Consider the following 19,582-nt stretch of genomic DNA (forward strand, 5'->3'; position numbering starts at 1 on the left):
ACTCCCCTGGATCCTCCTCCCATCCTCCCCTTGCCCAAATTGACATGAAGGACAAAGGTGGCCCTCACACTTCCTAGGTCTGCACATCTCTTTCACTTGAATTTATCAATTAAAGTAAAATCTAACATTCGCCTTGCCTGCTCCAGAGACCGTTTCCAGTGTTCACACCACCGCCTGAACACTGCTGCCTGAACACGTTAGATGGAAATGCTTTGCAAGAGTGCACATTTCAGGAACGTGAACACTGGTACATGAGGGGACACGGACTGCTCGGTGTGCTTGGGTGTTTTGGCCCCTTGGTGTTGCCTGACCCGTGATGGGTGTGCAATAAGCATTCGTTGAGTGGACAGATGCCTCGCATGCTGCTGGCCAGTGACTGCTGCATGCGACCCATTGCCTGTGTTGGAGGCAGGTTCCAGGTTTTCCCAGCTTTTCTTAGACTCAAATTAGACCTAGATTTGAAAGGAGCCTAAAATGCTGGACTCAATTGCTTCCCTTCAAAGGCTGGGACCCTGGTTTAGCTAAGCAGCTTCCTTCAGGCAGTGCCCTAGGGATTGTCACATCCATGGGCACGGGAAGGCTTCCTCTTCTCCTTCCAATGCCATTTCCCTGACTGTCCCGCTGTCAGGTCCCTGTGGGCACCCAGACTTTATCCGCAAGACACACCCAACACCCTTTGACATGGGGGACACCATCTGCTGCTCACTGAGGAAGCCCCTTGCTCCTAGACAAAGGCTGGGGAGGGATCTTATGAGTGCTAAGTATAGAATCCCACAGGCAGCGGAAGCTGGGGCTCTTCCTAGTGATTTCTCAATGCCCAGTGCCTTGTGCTCTTTAAGGGAACATGGCCCTGATACATATCTGGTCCCCACAAAAACCTGTACTTAGGGATGTCAGATGCCTGAGCTTCATTGTCCCAGTAATATCAACTCTCTGGTTTCTGCAGTGGGTGAGAGACACAGTAGACACAAGTCATAGCAACCATATTTTGTCCTTTCCTGTGGTGACTGTCTAACAGGTGACTTCTGCTGGGTATGTTGAGTGTGCCACATCAGCCATCAGAGAATGGCACTGGCCACAGTCCAGCTCACTCAGAGAGAAGACCTTGCCAATGACTGGATGCTCCCAGCTGCCATAGTTGCTGTCCTTTCTGTTCCTGATCCAGGGTTTTTTTTTTTTTTTTTTTTTTTTTTTTAATATCATCTCAGGGTCTCTGCTTCTCAGCAAACAGTGGCAAAGACCCAATGACAAGATTTTCCTCCCCACTGCGCTTCTTTTCTTTTAAGCCCGAGTCTCACTGTGTAGCTCTGGCTGGCCTGGAACTCACTGTGTAGACCAGGCTGGCTTCGAACTCAGAGAGCCACAGGCCTCTGCTGGGATTAAAGGCCTGCACTCCCCAAACCAGACACTATTTCCTTCATTTTTCCCGAGTTCTCCCACTTGGACTTGCACTGCTAGATTCACGGAGTCCCGGAAGGTTAAGAACTATTTGATCCCAGAACTGGGCCCCACAGCTGTGGTAGGAGAGTCTTAGGATGAAAACTGTGGCAGGAAGGAATTCCCTGTGGCCTTGAGCATCACCTCTACAGCATGCACACATGATAGCAAAATTTTAAAAATTAAAAAAAAATTAAATTGAAGTAATGACTTGATCAGAACTCATGGTCAAACATTACATGTTAGAGGATAACTAAAAAACTGGCTAACTAAAAAACAAACTAAAATTGACCTCACTGAGAAAGTGATTCTCAACCAGTGGGTCACAATCCCCCTCCCCCTATCAATAAGCCTCTATCTCCAAAAATACCTACATTACAACTCATAACAGTAGCAAAATTACAGTTATGAAGGAGCAATGAAAACAGTTTTATAGTTGGGGTCACCACAACACGAGGTATTAAAGGGTCGCAGCATTAGGAAGGTTGAGAACCACTGCTTTGGACCAACTCTGGAGGGTCAAAAAGCGCGGCCAAGCTGTCTTTACCACGGTGACACCGTAGCTTTGGACAACATTCTGTGATGGGATTTGCTCCGTGTTTCCTCCTAAGCTGCCTCTGGCTTCATGGTGTGTGACGAGCAAGGGCAGGTTAGGAGGTCTTAAACCATCTGTTAGAGCTGTATGTGCCGTAATTCACAGGAAGAGGAAGGTTAGATCCCGCTCTGACCAGGGAGTGAGGTGGGACAGAGGGCTCCGCTGCAGTTCCTGCCCTTCTCTACCACGGAATTTTCTAGAGGTTGGTGGCTCTGCCTGCGGGAAGCAATGACTCCCTCCCTGCATTCAGCACAGAGGGTGGAGAATTGTGTTCTATGCATTTTACACAAGCCCATTCACTTTGTAACTCGAGCGTGCTCTTGGAACTGGACCACTGCGCGTTTGTGATTTCTCCTTGGAGCCCAAAAGTTATCCAGTGACAGAGTTTCTGCTGTTGGCTGTCACCATGGTGAGAACACAGAAACGAGGGTGCCATGTCCATATAAGGCCGAGTCAGAGGAGCACAGTCTGCAGGGAGGCTGTGTGGCGGCTACAGTAGCACCGTGGGGAAATGTATGGTAAGTGACCCCAGGGGAAACTGTGGGAAAGAACACACCATGCACAGGCTCTCCGGACAGCAGACTCCACCCTAATGCTATTTTTACAATTACATTATTTAAGAAAAATATTATTGAACCCCAAGCAGTTCAGAAGTAGCCTTGCTTTCTGCAGATATATGTACGGGTGACTATGTTATAAAGGTCCTGTCTGCGTGCATACACCTGGTTTATAATATGGAAACAGATTCTAAATCTTCATCATTTGTGGTGAACACACTCAGCTGGCCCGGGGAAGGAAATATCCTTGGTGAAGCGCCCAGTGACATCTTTGGCGACACACGTAGTATCATTACCAGTTTCCCTGCTGGCTCTGCTTTATTCTGTGACGTATGTGATACACTCCATTAATATCTTGTGTGCTAACTGAGCCTGCCCGAAGTTCTCTGGTACCTTCTATCCCCTCACAGGTGTAAGGATGAGATAGAATCTAGTTATAACCAAGCATGGGAGTATACCCTGCCATGTGACTGGCCACCTGAGCCCGAGAGGGCAACACTGAGGTGAAGCCCTGTGGTGAGCATCATTTCCTCAGTCTTAACCATGACAAGAAAGCCATCCCAGCCTAAGTTCTGATGCCAGACAGACCAATTTAAGGGAAGAGTCAGCTTGTCACTTTATGTGGCCACGGCTAAACCAGACCCAGGTGCTTACTTAGTGAGGGACGCTGGGAAATGACAAGCCCTCGGTAGCTGTGGTGTGGACATCCCTAAATTACAGGAATCCTTAGCGATTCCTTCCTGGAACCTCTCAGAGGAGCTTGCGTGGAACACGAGCGCACACTGCCGTACAGTCTCTGCTCAGACAGTGACAGTGGTCTCTAGGGAGGACAAAGACCTCAGAGGGGCACTGTGCAAACCTTTCTCTATGGGCTCTGCTCTAGATAATCACACATGAGGAACGCCAAGCAGGAGCAGCTCATTGGCCTCAGGCTTTGGCTGGCTTATCCCAGGAGGCAGAAAGCAGTGTCCTCCTGGGGGTGTAACTTCATCTCCCTTGGTTGGTTCTGGAGATTTATGAGCAGCTATCTAGATTTCTGCACAACACCTGTTGATCAGCTGTGTGTCTACATAAGTCAGTCCAAGCTCAGGGAGCCTGTTCCTGGCCGGGGGAACCTGTGTTGGGCCACCCCTCATTCTTAGATCACCTCATCCTTGGCAAAATCTAGAGCAAGGGCCTGGGAGGATTTTAAATATTACAAAATAAGGCTGGGTGTGGTGGTGCACATCTTTAATTCTGGTACTGGGGAGGCAGAGACAGGAGGATCTCTATGAGTTCAAGGCCATCCTGGTCTACGTAGAGAGTTCCAGGCCAGTCAGGAATGCACAGTGAGACTCTCTCATAATAAACAAACTAAACAAAAAGGGTACATATCTCTGTCTACTATATATGTCTGTCCTTTTGAAATGGTGACAAATGAGCTTTAGCTAACAGTCCCTAAAAGATACACTCGGTTCAAGTCAAGAAACCAATGATGTAAGCTAAGCATCCCCACATTCAGAACTGAGGCTTCTTGTGCATACTGAGTAGGACGTGGGGCCTTCAGCTGTGACCTCTGTCACCGACACATTGATCAATTGATCAAGTCAGCAAAGACCATCACATCTGAAAAGAGAGCTCTAGTCATTAATACCTTCTGCTGAACCTTGTGGAGGGGGCACAGGAGGGGAGATGCAATATGGAATTGGTGTGTACCCCACCTCAATGGCCACATTGCAGAAGAGGACGGGAACACCCTAAATGCTGACTTGGGGGTGGACCTGGGTGAAAGTCACTGGGGAATCAAAAGCCATTGTGATTGACAATCGTAGGACAAGCGACAAGCACTCCCAGCTGCTATCCAGCTGCACTGGCGAAGCAAAGGTGAGGGATGTGGCAGACGTAGGGTGGTCCTGTGGAGCACCATCCCTCACAGCCCCATGCATGCAAGCTGGCTGGGGGCCCAAGCCTAGGACCTTGTGGATGCTTAGCAAATGATCCAACACTGAACTCCACCCCAGTGAGAAGATACCTCCCTTTAAAAAGAGGAAATATAATTTAATTAGATCTTATAAGATTTTAAGAATTAACAATCTGGGGAGTGTGTGGTCATAGCACATTGTGGGCAAGTTATGATATTGTCAAAATATACACTTTGCCTAATGAAGAATAGGATACACACATACCTTTCTTAAAAAATGCATTAGCTTATCTTAATATAGCTTATCAGCTATAACACCTTATGCTCTTATAGAGGACCCAGGATTTAGTCCTAGCACAAATTTTTTGGCTCACAACTGTCTGTAACCACAATTCTGGGAGATGTGACGCCCTCTTCTGGCCTCTGTGAGCACTGCACACAGGTAGTACACATACGCACATACATGTAAACATTCTTACACATAAAACAAAAAATATAAAAGTAATCCTAAAAACAAACTATCAGTTTTAAAGGCAACAGACTAAAAGCAATCACCTGAAGACTGAAGGAAGACACTAAACCCACTGCCTACTGGGTGCCATGGCAATCACTCGGTGACCTTCTCCTTACTTGTTGAGGAAATAGCCCTCATCAAGTACACTCAGGGCATGAGTGGTTTCATGGGATTCCTTTCCCTGGTGCAATTCCCAAAGCTCTCAAGTTTACACACACCCACACTGTATCACTGGGCAACCATGCTTTTCTTCATATAATGCAATATGTTTATAAAATATTTGCATATGTAAAACATGAGTCTACAATATCACTGTATTAATCACACATACACAAATTAATCTTAAAAACCAAACAGTGGTGCCTGCACAACATTCTTCCCTAAAATCACAATAAGTCATGTGATTGTCTTACACTTGCATACATTGTTGCAATAATCCTTAGACTTCACCACAAGGGAGGGCAAACCTAGGTCACAGGCTTTTATATAAGGAACTTGAGCGTTCTTGGGTTGTGGTCCCTAGGGTCTCTGGAGCTAAGCTCCTCCCCCCCCCTCCCCCCCCGTGGCTACCTAGGGACTCTGTGCTTGCGTGTATTAATCACCATGAGAAATAGGAAAGAAGTGTGGTTTCTATGGAGCCCATTTTGTGACTTACTGCACGATGTAAGGGGACCAGTTGTACTGTATCATAGTAAAGTGTTATCTAACCAGGCAATTCAAGGCACTTCAAACAGCATCAAGAAATATTATCCGACTCTGTTGTGACTTACCCGCGCTCCTTTCTCGGGGTAGCACTGGCAGCCGCCGCTGCAGTCTCTCCCTCCGCAGGGCACATCCAGCTTCTTCACCCCCTGGGGAAACCAGACACAAGACAGAGTTTACTTATGAGTGACATCGTATCCTGTTGCGAGTACTTCTTACTCTAAGGTTGAGCCACCATCCAAAATGGCGCACAAGCCCAAGTTCCCAGCAGAACTGCATGGAAGGAACAGGGTCCCCAACCTTCACATTGTCCTGAGCTGTCTCACTGCTGGCCACACCCCACACCACTGTGGCACGTGTGCTGCCCTGAGTGAGGCAAAGGTGCAGCCTAGTCCCAGAAGTTCCCAGGTGCACAGGGCTTGCTGCTGGCACAGCACACTCTGCAGGCAACTAAAGAAACCACTGACTCTGGACGCTGAGCCAGGACCCAGGCTTGAGGGTCAAAGGAAACATTCCTCACACCCAGGGCTGGGCAGGGAAGTACCATCCCAGGGCCCAGTAGGCAGATCTTCAGTGATATGGGGAGATTCAGGGCACACTTTGAAGGCAAGTGATCCATGGGAGAGGCGTTGGTACGATACCCCAACTCCTACCATGGAATATCAATGAGGCAAAAAAAAGGAGGTGCCTGTGAGGAGGCAAAGCTCACAAATACCCCCATAGCACCTGCAACTCAACTGGGGTGCATTGACAGGAAAGTTGAGATGCATCTCTCTCCCCTCCCCACCCTGCCTCCTCAAGTTCTCTGTGAGGAGGAGAAACTGAGGAATGAGCCTTTCCTAAGTGCTGGACTGGTTAGCTGCTGGCTTCTGGATGGTGGAGCCTGGGTCACACAGCCAGGAGCCTGGACTTCCCTTTCAGACCATGCCCACAGGACGCATGAAACAACAAGTACCCTGACTCCCTTTCTTCTCTTCTTACTAGCCAAGCATCTGCTGTGGTCCCCACAGTCCCCTACAGATGGGTTGGTACAGCGCTTCTGCGTGCTGAAGCAGGACAGAAGTCAACACAACTCAGTCTGTTCTATCTTGGCCACAGTCTGATGCCAGCCAACTCACAGAGCCAAGATGTAGGCAGTTACACCTAAGGACCCTGTAATTGTGTACGGTAGACACGGCTTCTGCCATTCACTCAGCCAAACTTTATGCACGTGAGCCCAGCAGATGACAGTATTCCTTTAACACTGAAAGGTTTTAACCACAGAATTAAAGCTTTTGATACACTTATTTATCCTTGTGTCCCTGTGCATTGTCCCAGGTGGTCAGTGCACAGCTTGTGGGTGTCGGCTCTCTCCTGGGACTGGACTCGGCCAGTGCCTTTACCTGATGAGCCATCTTACCAGACCCACTGCTGAGATTTCACTGTGGGCTAAGCCTCAGAGACTTAGCAAAAGGTCACTGTGAGATGTAAGTCTCAGCACACAAGCCCCCCTCTGTGTTCCCATTCTTTTAGATCTCCCTGTGGAGATGCCGACGGTACCACCTTGGACCTTCCCAGGTCTTGCAGAGTCCAGGTTTCATGCACACTGCACTGGGTGTGCAGGCCCCCGGAGGCATCTGACTCAGCACCACCTGGCCACAGTCCACCTTGGGGATCTGCAAGCCCTCAGGCTCTTTTTGTCCAGACAAGGTTTTCTCGCTGGCTGAGCATTTCCTAGCTGAGGTCTCACTCCATAGCCCTGTGGTTGCAACCTTGATAATAATTCTCTACCTAATCTGCTGTCTGATGAACTCCGAAAAGTCCCAACGTTCTCCAATCTTTTAAAAAGCAATTCCTCCCAGAACTCTTTTTGAGGCAATAAAACAACAGGAGGTCCATGGTGTAAGTGTAAATGTATATACAATTCTTTTATGCCTTTAAAACACAAATCTATGTTTTTACTAGTTCTTTTTTTTTTTTTTTTTTTTTTTTTGTGGCTTCGGTGCACATCTACACTGTGGCTCCTCAAGTCCAGGTTTTGAAGGTGAGATTTCTGGAAACAAGGTACATATTGAAGTGTGGGTTTCCTAGAAGGTTCTGGGTACCAAGGCACGAGTCTGAATGGGCCACCCCACTCACGTCTTATTACGTGTGACTATGATCTGACCAGGCAGCTACCTTGGCAGCCGTGCTGCATTTACCTACAATTCACCCAGTAGCTGTTCAGAAAGCATCGGGAAAACATCAGTGCGAAAGGGACAAACCTGTGCTCATACTCTTGATCTGGCGTTTCACACAGTGTTTTTAATTTTGATTTTAGAGCCACTTGCCAAATCCCTAAATATAAATCAATGGCTGAAATGATCTTAAAGGTTTGAAATTGATCCAATGGGTTCTCAGGTCTGAGGGTTAGGGTTGAATTAACCCCTGGATTGAACTGTAGAAATGAGCAACACCAGCTGGGGCACCCTGTCTCATGCGGTGAGAGCCAAGCACAGTACTGGGAGGCGGCCCCTTAGACACCAGACCAGTTTGCCATGGCCTTCCCAGCCCCCTCACCTGCCCTTCAGGGGTTCTCTTGTGAATTCCAGCATCTAAAAGAGCCCTTAAGACATCCAGTGGAGTATCGGGTCTCTAGGACAAACAGAAATATTGACACACTGGGGCAGGGCATGTACTCCAGACAGACTCTTAAGAGACCGGACACGTCTTAGGACCAAACTACTGCATTCTCCTAACAGGAAGTAGAACTCTGGAACATTCTCAAGATATGAATGCCTTCCTGAGACCATGGATGAGAAAGAGGAGAGCTTCTGTTTGGGCTCTGTGCCTGGACACCTTTCCCTACACCTCAGAAGGAACGCCGAAAGCTCACACAAGCCCCGCCACTCTCCGCTTTGAATCGGATTCTTTAATCCACAGCTCAGCACTATTCAAGGTCAAATCGTCATCCTAATTGTTACCAAGTACTTAATAAAAATGGTGGGTTCTTCCCACTCGACCATCTTGGGAGCCTGCTCACCACCTCAGGGATGGAGACCATCCTGAACTTTATTTCCACCTTCACAAGAGTGAGTTCCCCGCTGTGTAGCCTTTTGAATCCTCTTTAAGATCTTTGTATTTCCCCTTTACAATCACAGGTTAAACAAGGGTCCCAGGAGTACCTGGCAAGTACACTGCTAAGATGGAGTTCCTGGGGTGGGGCTCCCACATGCTCACCATGTGCTGTGACTGCACACATCCATTCGGGTGAGTGGACACTCTGCTGAGTGGACTGTTTTAATCCCAGGGTGAACACGATGCGTGGTTCTGGAGAGAGGGTTGTAGTTACACTGGCGAAGCCACAGAAGTGGCCACGAGATCCTGAGCCACCAGCCTCATGTGTTTGTGTCTACTCTGAAGTCGCTCCTCCTGTGAGATCCTGGGACCAGTAAGGAGCCTGTGTTGTGGGCTGGTTGAACCACGCGAGAGTATCTGGCCCTCCAGCTCCAAATTATCTGGACGCTCGCTGCACTGGTGGCTGGAGCCAATCACTAGCTTTCCCTTGACCAGGTCACTCACTCCGCACTCACCCACTGACTCTCTCATAGACTTTCACACTTACACACTCATGCACACTCATTCCCCACTTATACACGCATGTGCAATCACAAACTCCTCACTTGCACCCTTATGCACCCTTGCTCACAGAAGCACTCACTCAGACAGACCACCCGCTGTCTCATCCTTTGCTAAACACTGACTTTGGACTTTGGACTGTGCTGGGCTCTGGTGTAAAGTGGACATATTGCACACAATCCCTGCCTTCATGGCATGTGAGTAACTAGAGAAGACTGGCAAAATAAACACATCAGTGCCTCAATCCACATCGTTTAAATTCTGGTACATGTTTTAAGGAAGAAGGTAGCTGGAGACTGAGCCAGTAACAACCAGGTGTTGGGTATAACCGCATCTCTTGGCACTTGTCCCTGTGCTCACCGTATGGAGACTGCCTTGTAGCATCCGTCTGTGCCCCCCCCCCCTCCAAACTCAACAGGAGTTAGAGTGGCCAATCATTAACTCCTTCCTGAAGAAATCACACTAGCCACCTCAACGCCTGCCACACTGGACACTGAGTCTCATCTAGGATCCCAGCCCTGCCAACATGGCAGAAGACTGGACATGACTGTCAGGGGAGGGGAGGGGACACGAATATCCACTCCTCGTCAGTTTTGGATGTATGCTGTATTGTGGAGCCCCAGCAATGCGGAAGCAATGTCAAGCCTGGAGCCACGAGACACACTGCATGGAGCTTCAATAGCAGACGTGCAGGAGACCGGCTGCACCCACAGGAGGCATGAAGTGCCGCTAATTTCTGCAAGCGGTTCCCAGGAGCAGACCGTGTGGACAGCTAGGAGGCGAGCAGAGCTCCACAGCCACCGGAAAGCCAAGTGGCACAGTGGTGAATTGCGGGGTAAGGCTGAGGAGGATGGAGCTGAGATTAGAGACAGGGATTGTCACCAAATAGGTCACCTCTAAATGACAGCTGTCCTCCCACTGCCCCTGATACCCTAAGTGTGGAGTGTGGACCTGGAGCCAGTCAGGAACACAGATAAGAACAGCCACAGCTGTCATGCGGAGGCGGCACATGCCTTTAATCCCAGCACTCAGGAGGCAAAGGCAGGTGGGCAGACGGAGGCAGGTGGATTTGTGAGGCCAGTTTGGTCTACAGAGCAAGCTCCAGGACAGCCGCGGCTACACACAGAAACCCTGTCTTAAAAATAAATAAATAAATAAATAAATAAATAAATAAATAAATAAATAAATAAATAAATGAAAAAGAGAAAAAGAAAAAAGGACGGGCCACAGCCCACCTCCCTCACATTATTTCCAAGTCCAAGCTGCATGCAGACATCGTGTGGAAAGGAGCCCAGAGGACCAGCTCACCAAGGAACGGGCCCAGCTATGGCCGTACCAGTCCGAACATGGCTGACCTCATCAATGAGTGGTCCCTTCGCTGGAGCAGAAGAATCTCCTCCAGGTTCAGTGGGGTCCCTGGCCAAGTGGACCCTGAACCTGTTCATCCTAGGACACTGCTTCACTCCTCCTTCTGACCCCGACCCCTGTTCCCTAGGGGAATTAGGAGAATCGTGGAACCCAGGTCTCAGACACTGGATTTCCAATCAGTGTAACACGGGACGTTCCTTCCCTTCTTAAATACTGCCCTTTGGGGCTCCTCTCTCTCAGCCGAGCTTTATCCCACCCTAAACTGGTAGCCAGCATGGCTGCATGGTTTTAAGTTACAGGATTTGGGAATGACCTGGATCACAGAGCAGCAGGTAGCAAAGCAAAGGCCTAGAGTATGGCATAGAGGACGTTAGGCAGCATTTCTCACTATATATATATATATATATATATATATATATATATATATATAAAATTTACATAAATTTTTTCCTTTGAAGTCTTTCTGAATCCTGATACCATTACTTCTGAAAAGAATCTAAGACTCTCCACATCTTTATCACTCTCATCCTGGGTACCCTTACACCATTCTGGATGCACGGGCTGGGTTGTTATGAGCCCTTTGCTTCTGGGAACCCAGAAGTCATAACACCTTGTAAGGAAAGGCAGGCTCCAGCTTCCTGAACCAGGCTCCTCTCAGGCTCCAAAGTCATAGCTCAAGCTGTTGGCTCTCTGGCTCTGCCATCTATAAATGGAATGTGTGTGTCGGGGGGGGGGGGGCAGAGATGGGTGTTAGCAGCTGCGAGATTAAGGGCACATCCGGTCCCACAGTGAGCTGGCTTGGGCTCCAGTTCCAGCGGCTCAGGGCCACTGACAAGACACAGTGTCATGTTGCCTTCATCAGGGACCGTGTCCCACGGGACAGACAGGTTCCTCCTTGCCTGGTAGAAAGGGTGGGCTCGGTCCCAAGTGTCCCAAGCCACCCAGCACTGCTCCTCCCAGAGACACGCCAGGACTTACGTTCAGGACACTGAAAGGTATCTTTGAATCATAACTTGAATACCAGAAAGCAGAACACATGGGATTTAGAGGCCTGAAGACAATCTCTCTAGCTACTTGTGCAGACCAGTCACACCCAGGAAGGACATAAATGGACGCAAATGCACCCAGGTTCCCGCATACTTGAGGGTCACCTAAAGCTGACACTGGCATACGTGAATGAAAGGGGGGAAAGTCTGGCTCTTGTTTTTGACTTGTGCATAAAGAATGATTACTCAAGTTTATATGAAGATCCAAGAACAAAACTCATCTGTCCTAAAACAAAGAATATTTTGTCCTCCACATGTTCCAAGAAACATCTTGTCCAAAGGAAGTTCTTTTAAGCCGGTATACCTCCAGCCAAAAAGAATCGCTTTGAAAGGAACTTGCAGATATTTCGGCACCGGTCGCCCCCAGCCCCTAACCCCAACCCTCCCCCGCAGAGGCGTCTTTGAATAACTGACTCTAAGCCACACCAGAGGTAAGTCTTACTGTTGAAGGTAATATAGTTCCCATTTTTGGGCAGCACAATCTATACAAGTCTTTGTTCCGCCACAAGTCCAGTCAAGCTGGGCGTTTTACAGACTTCTTTAACCCACCAGCAGGCCAACGAAGGGGAGAAAGCCAACTTGGGAACAAGGTTCCCAGTACATTTCTATTAGTTTATCGAAACAGGAAGTATAAGCCATTTCCGCACATGCAGCTTTAGAAATTAAGGAAATAATTCCAACATGGTATTAGCAAGACAAGGTATATGGAGAGGAAACACAAATCGCAGCAGCAACACCCAGTGGGCGGCCTGGAGGTCCAGCCGACTCCTTTGCCTTTGTTTCAGGCCGGCTCAGTCGAGTGCAGCCACTCGAAGGCAGCCTGAGACCATTGGCAGCTAGGGAGAAAGGCAGATGATGGGCAGACATGTTCTCTCTGCTCGCCGAGGGGACCGATAGCTGGGAAGGATGGCTCGCCACCAAGCACCAAGTGATTCCAGGGTGGTGCAGCCACTGTTGTCTTGGGCATTCGTGGATAGAAGGTCTCACGGGGAGGGGAGAGGTAAGACTGCTCTAAAGAACTAGAGAGGCAGGAAGATGGAGAGCTACAGAGATTCCAGGATGAAGGTCATGGCCACGGGTGCGCTCACTGGTCCTCATTCTCGTCTCCATGGCAGCATATTTATATGCCTCATCTGAGCCCTGGGGAACAACATGTATTCTGGGAGGTAGAGGCAGGACCGTCAGGAATTTAAAGACAGCTTCAGCTACATAGCCACCAAGGCAACTCCAAGCTGGTGGTTTCCAAACCTGATTTGCTTTTGACAAGGCAACATGAGATGCCATGTTGGGGAGTGGGGGCAGGGCAGGCTGAGAGTAGGAACCTGACAGATGGGAGAGGAACCTTCCAGAAGGCTCCCCAAGTCACATAATTGATTCTGTGATGGCTCACAAGGGCTAGATGACAGACTTGCGGGCTGGTGGTCTTGCGCGTGAGTAAGGGTAGATAGCTACTCTGTGAGAGGTGGGGTGAAGGACAGTCTGGGTGGAGATTGCCCTAACCGTGCTGAACTCCAAACTGAGGCTGGTCACTCACCCTCCCACAGGAGTTGAGGGTTGACTGACAGCTTCTCAGACACTCTTTGCTGTCCAAGTCCAGGGTCATTAACGTCACACAGACAGACAGACAGAGAGACAGCCTAGTTTATGGGCCTGGGGCTGCAGACGCAGGAATGAGAGCTGAGCCCCAGCCAAGGATGGGTGAGCCAGACGCTGCCTCAGAAAACACCGGGCCTAGGGCTAGGGATGATCTCAGGTGTGGGTGGGCCGGGGCTGCAGGTGGAGACAAGCTGGCCTTGGGCAGCTGGAGGAGGAGAGAGGAACTTGGCATTTCCTGTTGAGATGCTCCTCCTGCCTCGGGCTGCTTCCTGTGTAAGTGTTTCCCTCATGGAGTGTCTCTCCTCTCACAGAGAGGAAGGTGCACCCCTCATCCTGCTGCTGCGGGCAGGAAGAAGCCCAGGCAGGTGTGGATGACTGACACGCTACCCCTAGCCTCCTGTCCAAAAGCACTCCTTCCCTGGCTTCAGAGAGCAGCCGGGTCCCTACGAGGAGGAGTTCAGGCTCCCTTGCAGTGTGACTTCACTAAGTGCTAGGTGAGGGATGGGTAGAATCCTCCTCTTGAGTCATCTCATCCAGGAGGCTGGAACGTAGTGGACCTGGGCAGAGGCTGCTGGGCTGAGTCAGCCAAAGCTGGTGACCAATCAGGTGTGGTCAGCTGGGGTGGAACTGGCCAAAGAGCCCGCAGGGAACCCTGGAAAACCCCGGAAATACGGGCAGTAGCTGGCACGAGGGGTATTTTGACTGCCATATGAAATTCCTGTATTTATTTTCACAGCATCTAGTATCTTTCTTAAGATTTAGTTATCTTTAACTACTACGTCTTCATGAGTGTATGCGTGGGGGTATTACGCACACGTGACTGTGAGTGTCCCTGGAGGGAGAGGATTCCCTGGAGCTGGAGTTGTAGGTGGTTATGAGCTGCCTAACTCGTGTGTTGGGAATTGAGTTCAGGTCTTCCATCAGAACGGTGTGCACTCTTTTCGCTGCTGAGCCTTCAATCCAGCCCATCGTCGCATCCAAAGTCTCAATGCTGTTGTCCATGGACTTCCTCTTTTTTGCTTGTTTTCTTGCTTTTTTTGTTTTGCGGTCACCTTAGGTGTTCAGGGAGTTATGTAGGCCAGGCTAGTCTTGAACTCACAGAGCTCTTCCTGCCTCTGCCTCCCGACTGCAGGGATTAAAGGTGTGCTCTTCCATGCCTGGCCCTGGCTATTTATTTATTATTTTAATGATGTGTACGTGTGTTTGTGGGGGTGTGCACATATGTGGAGGTGCCTACAGAGGCCGGGGCTGTCAGCTCTCCTGGTCCTGAAGCTGTGAGTGTCGTGAGCCGTACCATGTGGGTGATGGGAAGAGAACCAAGGTCCTTTGCAAGAGCAGCAAGTGCTCTTAGCAGCTGAACCATCTCCCCAGGCCATCCTTCGAGTTCTAATTCCTACCGACTTCCTAAAATCCATCTTGTTACCTGCCCCTTATAATTGCTATGGCAACATGGTCAGTTGCTAAGGCAACTACAGATTTATTTTCATTGAAGTTTGGGTGTCTGTGTGAATCTATGGCCACACTCCAAACTGAACAAGGGTGTGTGTATGTGTGTGTGTGTGTGGTGCTTTGTTTACCAACCTCCAAGGACTGACTCGAACTCAAAAGTCTCATCAAGCAAGAATGTGTCCTTTGGTCCTGCCAGAGGCAAGTCCCACTGCGCCTTCCTTCTATCCCCTTCTCCCCAGACCTGCTGTTTCTGGAGTGTGGCTATGCTGGTACAGAGGTCCTGGCACTCTCCCTCAGCGCACTGGGGAAGCAGGCCTAACCGCTGGTCCTAAGGCCACTCTTGCTAAGGTTGTTTCACAGCTGGTACTGTTCTGGAATTTCCCATACACACCCGCCACCTCGGGAGGCACTGTTGTATGCACACACAGCCAAGATGGCCAGAGCAGATACCAGCTCCTCCTGTTTGAAGTCATTTTTCTGATTTCTAGGAGTTTCTTGGTTGGCTCTATCAGTGGGCTAATTTTTGGAAATTACCGCCTCCATCCCACACTTTCCCTAGCCACACCTGGCTGGTGGGTACTTCTGAGAGTCCGTTAGTCAGGAGTCACCTCACACACTGCCCACAAGACAAAGCCTGCTCCATGCTCACCCTCTCAATCCCTCCACTCGGGTCGGTCTCGGGGACTACGCCCTTGCCTCTCCTATCACTACCACCTCGGCTCTGCTACTCCTCTACTTCCCAAGTATCCTTCCTTTTTCAGCTCCAGCCGAACACTTCATAAAATATTTTCCCACAGTGATGGAATGTCAAGGACTTTAAAGGCACCTAGCATGGACACCCCTGACTTTGCATCGTCCCCGAAGAACGTGTACACGCTGTTCCATTCCCCAGCCTGGAATGTCCTTTGCACTTCCACCACCACCGTGTGCAGTCAAGACTCAGCTGGAACAGCCACTCATACTGGGGAAAAGGGAATCAGACCACACTGGCTTCACTTCCCATCCCTACCCGCCCTTTTTCGGCACAGGGATTTCTGCTACAATGTATCACATGACCGTGTCTGAAAGTTATTCGCATTCTACTGCGCAGCAAAACTAGCTAGGCACATGGGAAGAAGTGTGGGGAGGCGCATGCCATACCCTCTGACTTCATCACCAGGGCTCTAATAAAATTAAGCCAATTAAAGTAATAGCAGAGCTTAAAAGACATGGTAACCTCCCAATGAGTTAAAAACAGCCTTTGTGAAGAAAAGCAGAGGCATCGTGGAAGAGAAGGGGCGTGAGGACTGTGGTGATTGGCACATAGAAGTGAGCAAAGCTAATATGCCCAGCACCTGGGAGGAGCCTGCAGCAAGCCCCTCTGAGACAGTGGCTGTCCTGGCCGAGGCAAAAGAAAGGCCATCGGGACTTGACAGCCTGTACCGCTTGCTGTGTGGACCTGCGCATGCCACCTGCCCCATCAGTTCCTGTGATCTGTCAACACCACGCACACACCCGTGCTTTCTGTCGACATCATGTCTACTAGCTGTCCATCAGCAAGAATGAGTTAGACACACTCTAAGAAAGCAGACCCTGTGGTGGTCGCCACACACATGGGGAGTAGGTGCTGAGAAGGAACCTGGCCTCCACTAAGGATTCCTTGCGCTGGCTGTTGACCATGGTCATGTCGTAGCCTGTGGCACACTGTTCTGTCTCAGGGTGGAGGCTCGTCAGGATCCTGCCGCCTTCATCTCAGAGGCTGTGGATGTGATTACAGGTAGAAGATGTCTCTCTCAGTGGGGTCACATACTAGATCCAGAATAAATGTTCTTAAACATTTATGCTTTCCTGTACACGTGCTGGTCAGCCAAAGAGACACAGTCTCCCGAGATGCCATTTAACGCAGGCATTAGCTCACAGCCTACCTTCACTAAATTCTAATGATTTATACAGCATGTCAGCTCTTAGTGTTCTCTGGCCAGGACTGAAAATGTGCATGTTGGTGTTGGCATATGGGTCTGAAGCGAATACTTAACACAGCTCATAAAAGAGAAGTGGGTCCATCCTTGAAGCTGTTTCTCCCTGAGAAATACGGCTGACTGATGAGCGTGGTTCACTACCCTCTGGCCACACCTTTTGCGAAAGATCTGAGAAGAACAGACCGGGAGAGACCGACTGAGCCACGCTTCTTCATACAATACAATAACATCTCTGTTCCGAGCACTGGAGACTGGTCCAGGCATGGAGTGCCTCGGTTTGTATTGGCATGTAAGGAATGGCAGAGGCCCTGCCTGGGCAGGCTGTGCTTTTGATATGCGCAGCTTCACCGTGCAAACCCTGTGTGTGTCACCAGCCCCGGGACTGGTGGAGTTCTGATACCGGCAGCATAGCTGTTGGAAGCACCTGCTTGCCTGGCTTCTGAGACGTAGTGCCTGCCTTTTCTCCTGTTTATGCTTGGCCAAGGTCGTCAGCCCTGGTGGTGTTTGGAAGGGCATGCGTATGACTTCACACATGAGTAATGACTCAGGATTCCTTTGTCGTGACCTCATACTCTTTAGCGTCTGCTCATTAAACTGGAAGGCCTGTGGACAGTCTGCTCTGAATGGTAGGAGGGAGGGCTGGTGGCCGGGGCGAGAGTGCCCATCAGACATGCCCAGTGTGTGTAGCATGCTGCCGCTGCTGCGTGAACTGTCTGCTCAGACGCCCCACTAATCATTGTGTACGTGTATATTCAGGGGCACATGAATGTGTTTGCATGTTTCCATGGAGGACAGAGATTGATCCATGTTGGTGTCTTTCTCAACCACTCTCTACTTAAAGGTTTGCGACTGGGTTTCTCCCTGACACTGGGGCTTCCCATTCCTGCTAGACTGCCGTGTGGGGAGGACCAAGGGTTCTCCTCCTGTCTCCCCTTTCCCCAGCACTGGGATTACAGGCACTTACCACGACTCAGCCATCTCCCGGCCACTCTCCGTGCGGTCACCTCTGATTCCTATTCTCTTTGCCCCCTCACCTCCCTGTAGAGCATCCTCACTGGATGCTTGCCTAGATCGCAGTGTTATCCTATACACAGACTTGGCCCCGGGTTGGCTTAGACCAACCTTTGTCTGCTGACCCTACCGACGGGGTCTGTTCAGAGTGCAAACGCCCATTTTCAGGAGTGAGCCCGTGTTGAGATGGTCTGCACTGGGGCTGTGACACTCCAGAAGCCCTTTCTGTCTACTCTCCTGAACTGATACGTGAACACAGGTGACTTTCCCGGCTTCATATCCTCAAAGTGGGGGTCTTGCATACAAGGGAGGCCTCCAGGGTCACCAGCTGCCTGGTGTCTTTGCCCTTTGTGGGGCGTCCAGTTGGTCCATCTCACAGCAAGGAGGAAGGTATACAACAGCCCTGTCCTCCAGTCTCCTCATTGAAGGGACACAGACTCTATCATCTTGCTATGAGCCTGAAAGGAGAGGGACCAAGAGAGGGCCTGGGCAGGGCTGGCTGAGGCCAGCCTCCGTGTTCAAGCCTTGATCTTTGTTTATTCCCACCCACTGAGGGGCCAGGCCAGGCCATTTGGTGCTCAGAGTTCAGAGCAGGCGACATTTCCATTATCCATAGAGCATACTGTGTATGGAGACAGGGGGATGTTTTAATTCTTCATCCAATGGCCTGCATATAACACTCATGAGTCTAGAAATAGCCAATGGAATTAACAGGAGAGGGGCAGTACCTTCATCTTAAGGACCACGTACTATTGTTTTCTCTGGAGTAAGACGGTGAGAAACATTTACCATGTTGATTTATCCCTAATAAATAGGCCTCTTGGTTTTTTTCTTTCTTAAGAGAAGGGATCTGGCTCAAGCATGGCTCGTGTGGCTTAATTGCTGAACCTTGTCCGTAAGGTCAACTAATAAGTCAGGGACTTTGGGGATCCAAGCCAATACCCCTATTTTCTGTGTATTGCTATGAGCCCAAGCTAAAAATTCATGACTACTGAACGGTTCTCTGGATGTATCCAAAGTCCCCTTATCAAACACAAACAACTAACATGCTGGGTCTGTAAACATCCAGGAGTGGACTTCCTCAGATATTCTAAGTGATGTCATCTGGCCCTTCTTTCATATCCGTTTTTATTATGTTCCTGTCCTTTCAAAACAGAGTCTGAACCACAGTCCCACAAAAGCCAGGAAATATCACCCCTGGCAGCGGCAGACCTGGGAGCAAGAGGAAACTGATAAACTTCAAACACCTCCAGCCTGGGAGGAGGGAGGAGGAGGAGGAGGAGGAGGAGGGGTTCTCAGAGTAGTTTCATCTGGTGGATTTCGAACCCAGGGTCTTGCATCTGCCAGACAAGTGCCCTACCATCGAGCAACCATCCCTTCAAACAGGGAATTCTTTCTTGCTGGTTGGAAACCACCACCAATGTTACCCTCATTCACAGTTCACCTGAAGCAAACACTCAGCCCACAAGCAGCAGGAGAGGCTATGGAGGCAGATGCACACCAGCACAGGGGACAGGGTAACTCTGCATTGTCCGGATGAACTTTACTGTTTCAGTCAAGTGTCCAGTCCCTCCTGCCATGCCAGGCATTGCTCGTTTATCCAAGCTGGTATTCTTTAGGCTCGGGTCGTGTCACTTTCTAGCCAAGAGGCCCAGCACAGAGACATGTGGACTGCAGTGACATCATGTCACCAAGCAGAAGACACGGTGCTTTAGGGGGTTGGTGCGGAGGGTGCAGATGGAGGAGAATTGGTCTGACTGTGTCTGAGGGATTCTCCTAACAGATGTAGTGTGAGTCCGGCTTGGACCGGCTCTGGGCCGGGCTCTGCCTTTTAGGCGGTGACGTCACTGTC

General features: G+C 49.8%; 1 protein-coding gene across 1 annotated transcript in view; it reads right to left on the reverse strand.

The window, feature by feature from the left end:
* Col4a2 (collagen type IV alpha 2 chain) overlaps nucleotides 1-19,582 on the reverse strand; it is a 134,995-nt gene that overhangs the window by 88,934 nt on the left and 26,479 nt on the right. Inside the window, exon 4 of the mRNA XM_050137125.1 lies at nucleotides 5,774-5,854. Within this exon, the coding sequence (XP_049993082.1) occupies nucleotides 5,774-5,854 (81 nt within the window). The remainder of the gene's footprint in view (nucleotides 1-5,773; nucleotides 5,855-19,582) is intronic.

Source organism: Alexandromys fortis, unplaced genomic scaffold (genome assembly GCF_014885135.2).
Source record: "Alexandromys fortis isolate MF-2015 unplaced genomic scaffold, M_Fortis_MF-2015_v1.1 scaffold_3, whole genome shotgun sequence".
NCBI lineage: Eukaryota > Metazoa > Chordata > Mammalia > Rodentia > Cricetidae > Alexandromys > Alexandromys fortis.